We start from the raw sequence: 18,660 nt of genomic DNA, 5'->3' as shown, positions 1-18,660 counted from the left end.
AATATAGACATCTGGAACTGCATTTTCCTTCAAACCCATAACCAAAATTGCCACAAAGAACAGTCTTGATGAACTGCTCTAATAGAAAATTTCCGAAGACTCAGTAAGTCACTTTCCATACATCACAAGTCACCAGTATATTACACTTAATTGTTAACCTTAATTATTTCCCAAATAGATTACTTATATTTGTAAATTGCATGATCTTTTGAAATTGTGTACCTTTAAATCTATTAATACAAAGCAAGTGTTTCTATTTCCTTCTTAATCTTTGCACTTTTAGCTAAGCGGATAACTTTTGAAAGGATGAAGGCACCAAAAATATATTATGATAACCCCCTACCTGAGCAATTTATAGTTCACATAGTCATTTCTCTTTTCTGTAGCTAAAGAGAATTTGGGTAATTGAAGAATACTATTCAACTAATGGAATATTTTCTTACTAATGTGAGGTAAAATATGTATCTCTCGTTCTATTTTTATGCAATTTATCATTCCTGTTTATTAAAAATAGTAGTTATATCCTGCTGTATCCTGAAGACTATTGAGTTACAAAATAACTGCTTTTCCTATTTTTGAAGTATATAATGAAAGTGAAGGATTCCTTGGAAAAGCAAGTCAGTATCTTCCTTATTTGCACAGGTTTTTTAGAAATGATAATAATTCTTCCATCTTTCTTTTGGGTTAATGACTTTGCATCATTTTATGTGTGCGATTTGATGGCCCTTACCTGATTCCTAGTTAATTTTATATATGCTAGGGTGGTGAGCTATCCAACATGATAAGATGGAAGCTTCTAGAGAATCTAGTATTCTATATAATTTCAAAATTAGAGAAACAGTAAATTCTCTTTTAATTAAAAGCTTAAGGAAAAGCATGAAATTCTAGTTTTGACAAATTTCTCAAAAGTACAGCTTCCTAATGGGCAGTCATAGAATTATTTGTAGTTTTATTTTAAAGATTTTATTTATTTATGTGAGAGAGAGAGAATGAGAGACAGAGAGCACAAGAGGGAAGAGGGTCAGAGGGAGAAGCAGACTCCCTGCCGAGCAGGGAGCCAGATGTGGGACTCGATCCCGGGACTCCAGGATCATGACCTGAGCTGAAGGCAGTCACTTAACCAATTGAGCCACCCAGGCGCCCTAGAATTATTTGTAGTTTTAAAACCTTATATTTGTCATATATTTTAATATAAGTTTATAGGAAACATATTTATTTACTTAATCATTAGTCTGAACTACATAACAATGTATTCTGTTGGAACATAACAGAAAATAGCAATTTATCTCATTATGGATATTTGAACACAGCTAATAATTCTGTACTTATTTTAGCAGCTGAAGATTTAAATCCAAATTTAAGATTTTTAAATACCTCTGCTTCTTTGAAATGTATGTATACGTTATTAGGTAGCTCTAATACAAAGTTTAGAAGTTGTCTTTTTTACAAATATTGCCAGCAAAAATGAGCATTTAACCTGAATGCTGCATAATATCAGGTCTACTTTATTATTTCATATAATAAATTTGAAAAGCAAATATTAAGTTTTCTATTTTAATAGGCTGGCCCATATTCATTACATTATAAAACAGATCTAGTATGAATCTCTATTGAATAAGAGATAGTGTGTGAAAAGCTGGCTTAGTTTTTACAGGTTTGTCATAAAATTGTTGCTCTATTAAATTCTCCTAGAATGTTCTTTCTATAAAAATTCATAAAGCATCCTATATTTTAATAGCTTTACATTTGCTCTGTTTCAAATTCTATGTTGAATTTTCCCTTTCAGAACTACCGAAGCAATTGCAAATACTATATGCAAAGCCTTTGTGATACTTTATTCTCTGGAATGTTTAATTAGTAAATGCGTATATCAAGAATTCATCTTCTGTCTTCACTCTCTACTGGAATTTTCAGTTTCCGTCCCTAATTCCAAAACCTCTCTGACTATATGGGTACTATCTATTTATTTTCTGTATGGCAAACATTCCTTTGTATTTTTAGGAGTGAATGCATAATGTAGAAGTCTCTAGAATTCAAATAAACAAATCACCCACTACACACTTTCTCGGTTCTATTTTGCTCTCTATCCTTTGTTCCAGCTACTTTCCAAAGTGTTCTAGCATTAGAGAGGACTCATTATGACATATCTTGCCATCTGCAATGGCTTCCCATTTAAGCTCTCAGATTTCTTTTGACCTCTGGAACACTGAGACTTCATACATGACCTGAGATGGCATCCAGTGTGAAAAAAAGCATAACCACATTGCATAGAAAAAATGGCTAGATAGCTGATAATTGGATTTGGGATTATGATTTATCTTTCAAATAAAAATCAGTGGTTGACATACCAAGAATATTGCTTTACAACAAAACATCTGAGGCAGTGCCTTGCGGTATTTATCCTGATACACATTCACCAATAAAAGCTTAAAAGAGGTAAATAACTTAAAAGCATAGGGATATGTCTTCTGCATAGCAGTGTTTGAATATTTACATTTGGTATTCAACTCAAGTTTCTTGAAGCAACAGAATCCTACCTTTAGCATTTTACCTTGGCATTTATACCCCTCTTTATCTCTTTCCTGTGCAGATGTATGTTTTGTGAGGAGGCAAGAATAGGTATACATCTACAGGTTTTTGAATTGCAGGCTTTTGACTCTACAGACAAATGTTTCATCAAACCATGTCGTTATCTTCGTAGTTGGTAGAAGATGAATTGTGCAGTTTAAGTGGAAGCCTGAGAACAAGTTACTGAAATCTTGCCTGGCTGCAAAAGTGCATTCAGCAGTTGAAAAGCCCATATCTTTTTCTCATTTGAAAGAATGCATCTTAAGTAAACTAAAACACATTCTTCTACTTGCTATAGCAACATTGTTCACTGCATTAGGATGATAATCTTAGATTTTGTTGACTTTTGTGAACTATCTCAATAAGAATTTTGGCCTTTGAATATTAAAGTCCGTAGGCCCTATTATTTGAATCACACCATCATCCTGCATCAATATTCTCAAAAATTGCCATTCCTATTCTAATTTAGCTTATTCATAGTTTTAATTTTTTCCTCAATTCAAAACAATTAATTTAAGCAGATAATATATCATAATTGACTTGAGAGAATACAGCGTGAAGAAAAGCATAACCACATTTTATAAGAAAATAGCTAGACGGCTGATAATTGAATCTGTAACTTTACAAATGCTGGCTTTTATTTCAAACATGGTATTTCCTCTGCTTTCAAAAGCTGGTTCTTAAATAGTTTCAAGCATCCCAGCATACCAAGAAGACCTTTCTGATTTTAACACCCACCCAGTATGTTGAATCTTTAGAGTAATAATATCTGCATTCAGAAAATTAATTCAAATTTCAAGAAAGGAAGAGAAATAGTTCCAAAAAACAATGATTTGTTTTAATTTACTTTAACCCATGATAACTGAGAACTGCCAATTTGCAAGGCACTGTGTTAAGTGCTTCGGAAACATAAATAATACAAAAGGCATGGTTTCTACCTTTAGGATGTATATTATCTCAGAAGAAAAAATATGCACAAATAGTTGTTGCTTGTCATTTTACCTGGAAACTTCTGAGCTTTCCGGTATGGAAAATAACAGAATACAGTTTCTATAGAACAGGGAAAATTCTTTAGTGGCCACATATCACAGAATGATCTTCACGATTTGTGACGCGAAGAAATGACCTTTTCTCTTACATGCACGTACATTTTACGTGCAATCCAAATAAACATAACTAATTTTTGAAAACTATTTTTATGATTTTGTAATTCCTGGTTTTTCTAATTGAGGTTACTATGGCCACATGTGAAGTTTATGCTCTTATACAAAGAAGCAGAGTTTGGGTGTGGAGAGAAACATCACCAAATGGGATTTCTACTCTTAAGTTCTTTTAAGGTGGTTATTCCCAGTGCCGTGACCAGAGGCTGACCCCCGGGGTTGGGAGAGGGTGCTCATGGGAATTTGTGAATGACTGAGTGGAGGGAAGGCTATGTTGTACATATTCACATTCTCACACTGTGTCCAGGGAGCTCCTTTGCCACCTCCTCAGTGTCCTACAGCCACACCTGTGCATCCAAGCCCTAGCCCTGAGGTCAACCTTTCTTAGATTTCCTGTCTTCATTTCCTCTCTTGCCTTCTGACACCACTCCCCAACACCAGGAAAAAAGTGATAACCTGAGAGAAATCAGAGCAAATGTGTGGGGGGGTTAGGTGAGAAGTCTCACAAGAAAAAAAAAAAAAAATCTTCAGAGCTCCTTTTAACCCCCAGGCCACAGTGTGAGGAATAGTGGCCTTGACCTCTCCCTCACCAATTTAGAGTCTGGTCTCAAGACAGCTCTAAAATAAAAGAAATACTAGGAATAAAGGAAAGGCCGTGGTCCAGGGGGCACAGAGGGAGGTTAATGCTTGAATCAGCATTAATTTCTGCAGTGCTGGAGGTCATCAGTAATCCATTCTCTGGGGCTTGTGTTCAGCACAATTATCGTGCTATGCTAAGCACAGCAGACGACTCACACTCCTCTGAGAAAATGAGATGCTCAGAGAAAGAGAGGCCTGGAGATGTTTAAAGGAGATTTGTTTCTAACATGGCTTTAATTTGAAATCCTTTTCATTCTGAAGATGTGTGGATATTGAGATAGAGCAAATGAAAGCAGTGCATTCCTGTTACGGATTCAGCCGTGCATCTCACTTGTTTGAAAGACTTAATCAGCACACTCAGGAACAAGATGTGAGACATCTTGAGGCACTGCTTACTTGTCAGCTGCAAGATCAATAAAATGCAGACGCCATTCTTTGCCACGCTCCAGAGAATGAGTTTGCAGAGTGAGAAGGACTTCACTTTGAGACTGTTTTATTCACACGGACTTGGCAAAGGCAGGGACGTTGCTCTGGGGACAGCACCGGACTCCTGGCCCTAACTGGCCCAGCTGTTCTTGCTCAACCTGCCAGGTGACATTACCCACGCTCGGAGTTAGTCTGAACAGCAGGGCTCGGGTCAGAAGGCATTTGCTGGCTGCTCAGGCAATTCAGGCAAAGCCGTTATTTTAACCGACTATGTAAATGATGCCTAAGAGCCTCTGGTAATCGATGTTGATTGGACTCATTAATTTAGGATTACTGTTAAACCTGACAAAAGTAAGCACAATACTAAAGATGCATAAACACAAATCTAGCAACCGGGAAATATAGACTACTGTATTCTGCTGCCATCACTGGTCCTGATCAAATTGCCCCTGGGCCCACGTTAGGGATAATGGTGGACAGTTTTTAGAACTACCTGGTTGCCGTCTGGCAGAAAGCGCAGTAACTCACTCGACTATCGGTGCATTTTTTTCATTAGTAAAGAGGGGCTCTTCTTCACTCAGCATACAAATAATTTCCAAAGGAGGCCTCTATATCTGTACTCTTGAGAGAATAGGTGAAATTATTTTTTTTAATTTAAAATTGAATTACACAGATAAAATGTTACAATATTACCTGTCATTTTTGCTGTTTATCTTTCATGTTTATTTTAAAGTTTTAGCTCCCTCTGTAAATATTTATTGTCTGCTAAGATCAAGGCTTACTGCTCGATGCCATGACGGATATAATCCCTACCTGCAAAGGGGCTCCCTGTTTTGTGGGCCAACAGATGTACATACACAATTCATGGGAATGCGCTGTGGGGCAGGGAAGTTCTGGGTATGGCTTGAGCATAGAAGCAGGTTTTCACTTTTCAATCCTGTCCCTGCAGCCGGATCGATGTGGGTGTAGCCTAGTGGGGTCTGCATGGCAACAGCAGGTAGGGCAAAAGCAGGTCCTCCCAAGCATCCAGCAGCAAGAATAACATTTGATAAAATTTTAAGGGAGGATTTGATTCAACAGTGTTATTTGTGAGACATGGGAAATCCCAACTGAAGGGGCACCAGCTACGCTGTCTGGCAACTTTGAAGATACTGTTTCTCTCCTCTACCCACCATTTCATTATTGCTAGCTCTGCGCAGCTTTCCTTCTGGATATTCTTTGAACTCTTCCTCTTTTTCATTCCTCTTTCAGACCTGCATCCTTTTGCACCTGCACAATTTTAGTAGCTTGCTATCTTGGCCATAATTTTTCCCCTCTTAAATCTACCCTCCACTGTACAGCAGGAATGATGGATACTAAATGAAAATATGACCATAGTTAGAATCCTTCAAAAACTCCCAGCACGTTCTCTCAGCAAGCTCTTCAGCAAAATAATCTAGGGTCTATTTCTTCACTTCATCTCTTGACCATCCCTGCCCCAACCCACCTGGTCTAGGGGTACTGAACTTCCTCTACTTCCCCAACCATACCAAGCTGTTTCTTGCCTCTATGTCTTCCCTTCTTCACTTGCCTAGCTCCCCCTCTTTTCCTAGAAATTCTTCCCTGAAGAATTCCCAAGCTTGTTTATGATTCATTCTTCCTTTGTCCCATTGCATTCAGTGCATCCACCATCACAGCATCTGCCATAATATTAAAATGTGTTTTATTTCTGTGTGTGTCTCTCCCACCGGACTGAAAACTCCTTGAGGAAACCGGTGCACAATAGCCCAGCTTCTCACTCACTCAAAGATCAGATTTGGTGTCAGCTCTCAGAAAGGCCATCTCTGATCACCTGGCACACCTTCACTTGTTTCATCTGTCTTTTTTTTCTTTACTTATCACTCTTTGATAGTCCTTGTTTGTTCAGTTTTTGTTTACAGTTTTTCTCCCCACTAGAATATGAACTCTTTGAGAGCTGAGGCCTTTTCTGCCTTGTTCACCACTGCCTAGAAAAGTCCCTAGTATATAGTATGGCTTTAATAAATATGCATTTCTCAAAACCAAATTAAATGGGGAATTGATGGATGGATGGACACATAGTGAGAAGTCAATAAATTAGTTGGAACTGAATTAGCCTATCCCTATTAGATAAGCAGTATATAGGCCAAAATGGTAGCATGTTCATTTTTTAACACCTTGTGGGACACAGACCTCCACAAAACCTCGATATTTACTTCTGTGACTCACTGCCGTCAGCTGTCACCCATTGTTTTAATGTATCCCACTTTGAGAAAGATCTGTCATACCCTGAATGCCACTAGTGACATTCTACATGTTTCCTTCATGTTTATTTCTTATTCTCTCTCCTGGGATAAGTACATACACACCCCCCCATATAAAATAACAGCAGAAGAAAAAGGTCCAGAACCAACTTTTGAAGAATTACTGAACTCTTCACTCCCCTCAATTGATATTATTTTATTTGTGAGGCAGAGAATTGGCTTCAATTCCAGACTCATCTTTTACAAGTTTAACTGCCCTTCTCACCAGTTTCCTCATCGATGAAATAAGTGTGGTAACCTCTTTTTCGTGTAGTCTTATTTTGTTGATGTGAGAAAATACTTGTGAATGCTCTTTTCAGACTCCAGTATGCTCATCTAATATGTTGTTCATCAATTATTATTTCATATTTATCCCCTATTTGTTGATAGTGATGACAGCATATATCTCCATATTATCTGCCTTTTAAGCATCTTATTGTTCACTGCTTAAGGTCACTTAATCTTAGGTGTATAATCATTTGCATTCTGAATTGCAACTCCTTCATTAGTTTTTATAACTGTTGAATTTAATAGGACATTGGGGAAGTGGATAGCACAGGCAAAAGGAAATTGGATTTTGAACTTTTTATTATGATGACATCCATTTGATTGTATTCCAAATGATTAGTGAAGAAGAGCTGCTGTTGTGACAACTTGCAGTGTGACATGAAGAATAAGCCTTGGATTTGCTTATTAGTTTACTGTTCAGAAAAAAAAAAAAAACCCAATACCAACATGCATCACATATCACTTAAACTCTTTCTGTGTGCAAACCACCATGGGCACCTAAGGATGTAACACTGTGTAAGACCCAGAGCCTGCTCCAGAGAAGCAAAACATCCAGGATCACCTCGATAGTATGCTCTCAAGAGAAACATGCAAGCGGCTGTACAGAACCAAGCTCATTCTTTTCTAACAATTTATAGTTACAGAGGAAGAGCACTTTTTACCTCGTATTACCTCAGAGCTGGTGAATTAGGGTGTCATCATAACCCCAATTTTTATTTTATTCTTTCAAATTTTTATTTATATTCTAGTGAGTTAACATACAGGGCACTATTAGTTTCAAGAGTAGAATTCCCTGATTCATCACTTACATCCAACACCCAGTGCTCATCATAACAAGTGCCCTCCTGAATGCCCATCACCTCTCTAGCCCATCCTCCACCCACCTCCCTCTGTCAACCCTTAGTTTGTTCTCTATTGTTAAGAGTCTTTTATGGTTTGCTTTCCTCTCTCTCTCTCTCTCTCTTTTTTTTTTTTTCCTTTCCCCTATGTTCATCTGTTTTGTTTCTTAAATTCCGCATATGAGTGAAATCATTACGGTACTTGTCTTTCTCTGACTGACTTATTTCGCTTAGCATAATACACTCTAGCTGCATCCACGTCATTGCCAATATAACCCCAATATTTAAAACGAGAAAAACTGGGGACCGCTAGCCAGGAAGGAAGTAAGCTGATACTTCCTTCATTCAAGATGCATGCTTCATTCAAGAACCCCACACATAATCATGTTTCCTCTGGTGGGCTTTACTGATTGGCAACATACAGCATGTAAGTGAATGTTGTAAAAATTTATTTTTTAAAAAATGTGGGATTGAAGACTGAGAAAAGAAATACTAATAAATTTGACATCACAGCAATAAGATATCTCATGTAAAACTACTTTGTAAGCTGTGAAACCCAATAAAAATACATGTCACTTTATATTTTTTGGATTATGTTTCGTTTCAATGAATGTGTAGTGAGGGCATAACAAAAATTGGAAGTCTTATGGCAGAGTAAAAAATACACAAATACATGTTTTAATTGTTCATTTGTATTTGACTTACCTGATAATGCAACAGTTCCTGGCCCACTGTGTTTGCTGACATGTTAGTTAATAAGTGGAGGTTGGTAGGTTAAGAGTACCAATGAAGTAGACTTACTGAATAGTGTGGCTTGAGTTCTAATCTCTCTCTTTTAAAATGGTTACAGATTGGTGAGAATGTCTAGTTCAGCATAAGGTCTTTAGAAGTAGACACCTAAATGGTATAGAGTTCTTTCTAAGGCTATCATGTAGTTTAATTAATACATTAAACTAAATTAAGTTAAATTAAACCTGGCTCTCTCTCTCTCTGCTGTTCTACTGACTGGCCTACAATAAATGATCTCTTTGCCTGCTGTATTTTCCCATCCAAACATTGCACAAATCAAGGACAAGCATGCTTAAGACTCCTTTAAAGGCAGTGTTCTTAAAAAGCCAGCCTCCCGTGGTTGTCTAAAATCAAAGTACCATCATGAAAGTCTCTTAGTGCTTTTATGAAGTCTGGAAAGATCTTGAAGTTTAAAATAGAAAGCAAAACAAGAATCCAAAGGCTCAACATCTGAGTTTTGGGGGTTAATTTTTTTTTGAAATGTGAAAATCAGATGATTATCTATCCTAATACTGCAATTCTAAAAATGAATGGCTTCTTAATTTAATGACTTCAAAGTGATATAGTGCATCTTCCTAAAGGTAAATGATTTATCAGTTATCAATTACAGAGATGCAATTTTTGCTGTATTGATGCCATCTTTACTAACAAAGTCTGATTAAGATGATTACTTATCCACATATTTCCATCTGTTTTATAAAAAGCATTTCAAGATTTTAAAGCCTTGGAGAAATATTAGTAGGTAATGTGATTAGAGCTACTTATTCTCTGAGCATGGAATAGAAAAGAGAAACATGTTTATGCTTAATGAAAGAATGGTTACCAATGAGAAACATCTTTGGAACTTTTTAAAATACTATAATGCAACTGTAAAATTGTTTCTTTCATACTTCCATCCTCAATCTAAGTGTAAACATTTAATTACCGACAAATGTTGGGCTTCAATATTAATTAAAACCCAAAATATGCTTGGTGACAATCACTGATCAAGTTGACTTACATATATACTGACAATTCATAATGGCAGTGTGCTCCTCGCATATTTTTAGGAATTCTGATAAATTAGTATAGCATATTTTATAACAGGATTATCATACTATACAAATTGAATTTGACAAAAAGATGAGTATTAAATGTATAACTGAAATTAAGAAAACAAGGTATTACTTTTCATGTTATCATAATACTACTTATTCTGAATTTTCAAAACTGAATTTAAAAATAAATGTTGTTTGTGGTGAAATTTTATGAAATAAGAAATTCAAATATATATAAAAATATATTTACTTTTTAGATACATTTGCCTTCATTTCTAATTTTAAAATCTAAATGCATTTGATATCTGAAAACATATTTGCATTATATTATGCCTTAATGTTAAGATTTAAAAATTTTATTAAGAAATTTTTCTTAAGTTTCCAAGTTGCAAATTTAAAGAAAATTTCTAAAAGAGAATTAAAATGTAAGTGCAAAATGCCTATCTGTATAATTATGAATTTTGAATTTAAAATATTAGAAATATAAATATTTTAATATCTTGATTTACTTATTAGTGTACATAAGTTAAGTATAATGTCAGGGAGTTTACCTGTTTACTTTATAAAAATAATTTGTCTACATGTTTTCTATTACTCATAACATGTTACAAGTTATTATTATTAAATGTTGACAGATTTTCACTTTGCCCTTTTTGTTGGAAGCATACCTGCTGATGTTTATAAAAATTTAAGTTAAAAAAATTTATAGTAATGAGAAATGCTAAGTCAGTATAAAAATGATTTTGACACAAAACTCAGATGCAGGTTAGTCAAGAAATAATGGATTGAGGATATTTATTGAGGGTTTACAATTTACGAGGTATGCTAATTTCTGAAAACATAAAATATGAGATAGGCCCTTTAAGGGCATTGCCCTTTTGTTGATGTGATCAACAGCCAACAGATGACAGTGCATATGGAGACTCGTAATCCAGAAGGGCAGTATCTGTTGAGGTTGCCGCACTCAAAGCAAAGGAAGAAGAGTATCATGAAGAGAAAGAATTATTTTCTTCATGTGGAGGTCGATGACAGATCTGTAAAGTAGGTGTATGGAACAAATTAAATTTGTACAAATTAAGGCACGAAGGTACAAATTAAATTTATTTTAAAAATATCTCCTATCAAATCTCACAGGCACATTTTGAGAGTGATTTATTTCTGATACACTCACATCTTTTCCTGATTTGTTCCCAGAATGCTCAGGCCCATTGGGAATGGAAGGTGGAATCATATCAAATCAGCAAATCACAGCTTCCTCTACCCACCGAGCTCTTTTTGGACTCCAGAAGTGGTATCCCTACTATGCACGTCTCAATAAGAAGGGGCTTATAAATGCATGGACAGCTGCAGAAAATGACAGATGGCCATGGATTCAGGTAACACATGGGATGGGACAAGGTAACTGCCAAGGAATGACCAGAATCATTTCAGAAAGAATACAAGTCAGAGCCCAAAGTGTGACTTTTCTTCATGGTCAGAGGATAGGATGAGTTAGTTGAGTCCAATTTGGGTATAAAATCTGAAACTGGCATATATGTCCATTGACTGAAAAGTGCATTAAGAGGGTTAAAAATGTTGAAATTCTTGGGCTATAAATATTACTATTTTAAGGTACATGTCAAAGAAGGAGGTTTTTACATACGCCATGTGTTCATTAGTACTGTGTTAACATTTAACAGCAACTTCTGACACTTGAAGAAAGTAAAAATTGCATCTTTTCTTTCTCTGTCTCGGAATTGGTTTCACGTGCACAAAACATGTAAAGTATACAGTAGATTATGAGAATCCCTAAAATGCCTTCTGCACCTTCTTTTAATAGCTGAGAGTGTTTCAGTTCATACTGTTTTATTTATTACCATCAGCCAGCTTTTTTTTTTTTAAACAGAAAGAGCATGATATACCAAGATAGTAAGTGATTTCCCTAAAATGCGATGGATGGTAGTAATACCAGAACCTTCTGTTTTATCCAGTTAAATGCTTTTTGATGACTTAGCTGAAGGGAGACAGTAAACTACATAATAAGAGGACAGAAAAGGTGATTAAACCATGATTTCTGGTAAAGATTATATCTGTGTTGAGGAGAGCACGTTAATAACATCTAACAAGTCATCGATGTGTGTTGAAGAGAAGGAAAACCCAGTGTGCAATGCGTTTAGTGGAAGACATAATTAATTATCATGAAAAAGCCTTATGGGAGAATAGTTTTTTAGGTGGGCCATGGAAAATGGCTTTCAGTAGAGACTAAAAATCTATGGAACAGCATGATCAAAGAAATAGGTGAGAATCTGGGGAACATGATATAGAAAACCATGACTTGTGTATAGAGGAACATGTTCTAATTAAGTGTGAAGTATGTATGGAGTCTCCATACATACTAAAAGATTTGGGGCTTATTCCAGGGAACTATTACAGAATTTTGATTTAAATAGTTGAGCTATTTTGTTTACTATGTATTTTGAATCGGGGTAATTTTTAATGTGGAAATCCATGATTTGACATTATTAAGTGCAGTGTATAGGGATTGCTTTACAGGAATTAATAGAATGAGAAATTGATTTATTGCCAAGTAACATGACTTCGTTACCTTAGGAACTGGGCTAAAATCTCCTTTAGATATTTCCTTTGTTCAGGTTTCTTATGAATTTTTACATATCCTACCTATATACATTCCTTTTATCTATATGGCTCCACGTGGTTACCTGATATTGTTTTGTTTTATGCATTTATTTTTGCATGCATTTGCAGAAATTCCTTCTTAAATTACACTTGATTTTTCTAATGCGTAGCTACATGTGCAAAGAGAATTCCAGATAGTGGCTATGGCATATCTATACAGTTTTGATCCCAGAGTAATGAAGATAAAATTAAGGTTTAAAATAGATGCAGAACAACAAAAAATGCTTATCTTCTATTGTTAAAAATTATTGTGGAGACCATTTTTTTTAAATCACCCTAGTGGACTATTACCATCTGTGGGATTGCAATCATGATAAAACTCTGGAAATTAAGATTCGTAGCAGAAATTGCAGAATGATGTGAGACAATGTCACAAAACTGCGTTGGGGTTTCTGTTTGACAAATTATGTTTGCGAGCTTCAGTCATTGCCATGTTTTGATAAACCATAAATAACATACTTTTGCAATGTTTTCTCTGAGAAACACCTTATTAATATTTCACATCCTGACTTTTCACTTACTGTGTCCCAGTTTATTGCCCACTTAACTTACACATCATTCTACCTTTCAAAGTATGAATTAACTTTAAGTTCTCTTTATCACAGGAATTATAGGTAGAAATAACCTCAGTGGAACAGGACATTGGTTGACTCTTAGAAAAATTTAGATTAAATATAACTTTGTTAACTTGAGTAATTTATTTTATTTTATTTATTTTTTAAGTTGAATAATTTAATACCTCTTTTATTTTTAAGGGGGGTCTATCATTTTTATTGTTATTATTTTGCTTTTAGTCTGAAGATGATAATGAACTCTCAGAGAAAAGCAATATAAGTAAATAAAAAGGCTTTTAAATTAAATGAAAAAGCCTTGTGTATAATGGAGGGAAAACTGAAAACTCTCAATTGTCATTTTAATAAGTATTCTGAGATTATGTTCAAAGTTATTATATTATGTTACTGGATTCTTTCATAACATCTTATTTTCTGAGTTATTTGTTTAAAAGAAAAAGTGTATCCCTTTCTTAAAGGAAAATCATATCTAAGAGGCTCTGGGAAGTCTACTCATGTACCCAGTCTTCTGTCTGAGCATTATTAATTTCCCTTGTCACTTAATTCTTTTGTTTATATTCAGTACTTCAAATGAAACATTTGAGTACTTTGCTTAAACTCACTTATAATGAGCACAGTATTCCCTTACTCTTTCAGGTGTATGACACACATTAGTATTCAATTCCATTTTCTTCCTTGTCTAGGTGAAATGAAAATTGAAATTGCCATTTTAAATTTACACACTCAGTGGGCAATTATTGAAAGCACCACAATGTTTATAATTGGTTTTGGATTTAAAGGGTTAGTGCAACAAATACAGTTAAACAAAACCTTTTTCTCCCCATTTTCAGGTTTTTCTGACCTTATATTCCTTACCTATGTTTTTTTTTTCCCACCAATAAATACCCACCACATTGAACATTGACTAGATCATTAGCATCTTGGAATGTGAATTTCTCTTTCTGACTGATGTATTAGAAATAGCGACTTTGTATAATTATGGAAATATGTCTTGGGTTATCTTATATAAAAAAGTATAAGCTTATTTAATTCTTCTGGGTACTTTGCTGACTAAGGGGCTGAAGATGACTATTTGCTATTTATTTTTAAAGATAATTCTTTTATATTCATTATATTTCTTTTATAGATACATGCAGTGAAATATTTTTTTTAATTTCTGAGTTGATTTGTTTTATGCATGTACATTCTTTCTAGAATGCATATATATTACATTTCCAGCTAGTCATTTTATTCATCCATGCAACAAACATTTACTAAATGACTGTCTCCTCTGTAGTCTCTGCTCTACTAGGCACTAGAAGAAAGACAGCACTTTCCTTCAAGATGTTCTGAATCTAGGGGCACCTGGGTGGGCAGGTGGTTAAGCGGCCGACTCTGGATTTCAGCTTAGGTCATGATCGCAGCGTCCTGGAGTTGAACCCCGTGTAGAGCCCCACGTCAGACTCTGTGCTTAGCAGGGAGTCTGTTTGAAGATTCTCTCTCTCCCTCTCTCTCTGCCTCTCCCCCCTGCTCTTACACTCTCTCTCTCTCTAAAGTAAATAAATAAATCTTAAAAAAAAAAAGAAGTTCTGAATCTAAGGATATAGAAAAGTGAAAAAGATAAATATATATATTATATATATATATATATATATATATATATATATATATATACACACACACACACACACACACCGGTCTTACCTCATCTGCTAACCCTTTCATTTGGACCATAATATTTTATTATATTTGAACAGCCTATTCTAATAAAACTTTTGTTAAATGGAAAGCTGGTTTAGCATAATATTTATAGAACATGAGGAGAGGAATTGGCATTATACTAGGTATTACATAGCTATATTATTACATGCTGATCTGTTTGATGAGCATACCAAAGCGAAGTCATAATTTTCCTTTGAAAGTTAATTTACCAGTAGTAGTGTCAGTACAAGTATTTTATCACTGAGAAAAATAGGCTTTGATCTTTCCCTTTTAAATAATTCATTACTCTTTCAAAAAATGTGAATATGATCTTAATATGTTCCTTTTCTATATGCCACAAAGTTTTTGTGTGGGGAGAGATCCTTACTCCTCAAACTTTAATGTGCACAGGAATCTTTTGGGTTACTGGGTAAAAACAGAAACTTTGGGATTGCCTCTCAGACCTACTGTAGATCATCGTCAGACTACACTGAAAAAATATGTCTGATCAGCTCATAAACCCTGGATTTGGTCTGCCCGAGATACATTAAAAAATAAATAAAATTAAAATAATACTTTTGCTTGATGATCTGGGCACTTTGTTGTTGGAACTGCAAGTAGTGATAACTGTATAGAGTAGAAACAGAGGAAAGAACGGTGAAGAAAAATGAGGAAGGATAATGAGAAATATGTGGCCCACAAAAGTTCTCTAAACTGGATGGAGGTAGAACCATGTTAGATATCCTAGGCAGAAGTGCCCCCAGCTCTAGCAGCAATTCATAACAAGCATTATTCATTAGTCATAAAATCTTTAAGAATTTTCAGCAACTACTGGTCCCAAGTGGCTATAGATTCTCTTTGTTGTTGGAAAATTTAAAATATCCCAAAGCAAGACCATCTGAATTTTGTATTTCAAACAAAATAATAGTTACTGTGGAATACATGGGCCCAGATGAGAATTATGTGAGCACAAGTTGAGTTACAGATTCATATTTCTGAAGTACACATTTCATACATGGTTGGTTTTGTTTTTTTTTTTTAATCTTTGTGAACAGTAGGATTGAAAATGCAGCAAAAAACAGAGTAATCATCTATGTCATTTCAAAAGCCTGTATGTAATGTGTGTGAAACTCTTGGTACTCATAGACAGCTGGAGCTCCTTGAGATACAAAAACCATTTTCAAAAACATAGATTTTAAGAGGTAGATTTTTCTTTCATTTTCAGGTTGTTTTCTAGTTACAGAACCTGAATTACATAGACTCCACAATTCATCTTTACTACTTCTTCATTCAAGTAGAAAATGTTTTAGCCTGTGTTTCTCCTTAAAAAAATGCTACTTTCTCAGATACACTGCCATCCATACTAAACTCCTCTGTAAGACTAATGACATCTGAACATTAATGTGTTGCTGCTTCTAGTGATCTCTTTTTATAAACAGGAATCCTAAATGGAAAATTGCAGTTTTTTCTTTAAGTTGTTTATTAGAAGTAACCTTTCATACATAGTTGTGTGTGTTTTGTAATATTTTTTAAACACTACTTTTTAAATTAAATATTACTTTTTTATTTTTCAAAACAAAAAGATACTTAGCATTAAGAAAAAATATAATAATATATTTAGTCTATTTATTCGGTCATTTACAGCATTTATACTAATACTAATACATATTGCTTTCTGATGTGCTTTAAAGGATGTGTGCTGGATCTTAATTCCAGATTCTATGAGCTATGGAATATATGATTGAGAAAATAGCAATTGTTCTCTAATTTGAAAGAAGCTGTATCTGGAATCTCTTCTCTTTGCTCTAAGCTGCTTCCTCTCCAACTTTTGGCATCCAGGGCCTCATTGACCTGGATTTCTTGCTGTTCCTCAGTTTCATCTGGCTGTTTTCTGCTGCTGTGCTTTAGACACATACCCTGCCTACTTCATCTATTCACCATCTAACAGGCTTCTGTAGGTTCAGGTCCTTCATTCCATTCTGTATAATGTGATTCCTGGAGTTCCTGCTTTTTATCTCCAAAGATAGAAGTGACCACACTGGGGGCACCCGGTGGCTCAGTTGGTTCAGCAGCCAACTCTTGGTTTTGGCTCAGGTCATGATCTCAGGATTGTGAGATTGACGCCCCGCCCCCTTGTCAGCTCAGCGCTCTGCAGGGAATCTGCTTGAGATTCCCTTTCCCTCTCCCACTGCCCCTCCCCATGCCCCGTGCACACTCTTGCTCTCTCTCTCTCCAATATAAATAAATAAATCTTAGGGAAAAAAAGTGACCACACTGTCCTTTTTTCCTACTCTGTCAATTATATATGTTAGTCACCAGCAGCTAACATTCTCTATGGTCATTGTTTACCTTTCTCCTATTTTGTAAGCCACTTGAGAGTACTAATTACACCTAATTTAAGTCTATTTCCATAGCACCTTGAATAAAAAGCAAAAACATTTAGATGCAAATAATTGATTGATAGAATAGAAAATACTGAACAAAATAAGTGGAAAAGAGATAGTTTCTGTTTTTGCATGGTAATTATACTGCACGAGTGGTGCTGAGTGCCCCCAACTACTCAGTTTGCTCTTTGTGTTCAGATGTTAGAAACTTTCATGTGAACTGTGCCATTTTAGCACAATTCCTTTGTGCCATATGGGGTATGTCTACCCACAGTATAGGGAAAGCCTCACCCATCTGGGCAGCACAGGAATCAGAATTTCTGCAAATCCTGATGACCCATACCTTTCTCTGTAATCACTTCAAACCACCTTTATAAGCAACATTAGATAGACATGGGTAATATTTGTTCTCTAGGAAGTCTGGTAATTAAGCCTTGAATACCAAACACCAGAATTTTCATCTTCTCCTATCCTGCTTAAGTGTTTCCTGAAATGCGAAAAATTAAATGTTTTAGCTTCTTGCACATTTTTATAAATTTATTATATTCACGCAAGAATTTGAAACTTTAGACAATGCTGCTATTGCTAAAGTAACCATATCTTCTCTAAGATTTATTTGCCCGAGTAAAACAAGCTTTTAAAATACTATTATCTCTCTCGCATATGTAATTTGTAATTTTTACCCTTACAGAAATGTCAAAAACATACAAACTATACCTTATTACTATTATTCATAAAATATAGAATGTAAAGAGTTACAGGGAATTGTTTTTTTTTTATTATGTTAATCACCATACATTACATCATTAGTTTTTGATGTAGTGTTCCATGATTCATTGTTTGCGTATAACACCCAGTGCTCCATGCAGTACATGCCCTGGTGGTGGGTACATCACCAGGCTAACCCATCCTCCCACCCCCCTCCCCTCTAGAACCTTCAGTTTGTTTTTCATAGTCCATTGTTTCTCATGGTTCATCTCCCCCTCCGATTCCCCCCCCCTTCATTCTTCCTACAGGGAATTGTTTTAACACAATTTTTAGCATCTATTAAACTCTGAGTAGGTAATTCAGTGAGCCACCTGTATATACAAGACTGTTTGATTGTATTTGCTACACATTTTGGCCATGAGGGAAACATTTCCAGCTTAACTTTTGTATTTAGAAAGGTTAAGATTTTAAGTGCCTTGTAGTTCATTCAGTTCCCATTATCTTGTGACTATTACCAGAGCAATTTTTTTAGTTTATGATACTGTTAAGAATGAACTAGAGATAATCTGAATTAATTGAAAATAATGACTTGCT

General features: G+C 35.2%; 1 protein-coding gene across 2 annotated transcripts in view; it reads left to right on the top strand.

Annotated features, from left to right (window-relative positions):
* The window catches only part of EDIL3 (EGF like repeats and discoidin domains 3), a 415,090-nt gene that overhangs the window by 273,080 nt on the left and 123,350 nt on the right, over window positions 1-18,660 (top strand). For both annotated transcript variants that reach the window (XM_073887730.1, XM_025866595.2), the window contains one exon: window positions 11,241-11,422. In XM_073887730.1, the coding sequence (XP_073743831.1) occupies window positions 11,241-11,422 (182 nt within the window). The remainder of the gene's footprint in view (window positions 1-11,240; window positions 11,423-18,660) is intronic.

The sequence above is a fragment of the Callorhinus ursinus genome, unplaced genomic scaffold (assembly GCF_003265705.2).
Source record: "Callorhinus ursinus isolate GAN/ISIS: 27379988/994484 unplaced genomic scaffold, GSC_fseal_2.0 scaffold3, whole genome shotgun sequence".
Lineage (NCBI taxonomy): Eukaryota > Metazoa > Chordata > Mammalia > Carnivora > Otariidae > Callorhinus > Callorhinus ursinus.
The sequence above is the reverse complement of the archived record's forward strand: the minus strand, read 5'-3'. Positions and strand labels throughout refer to the sequence as shown.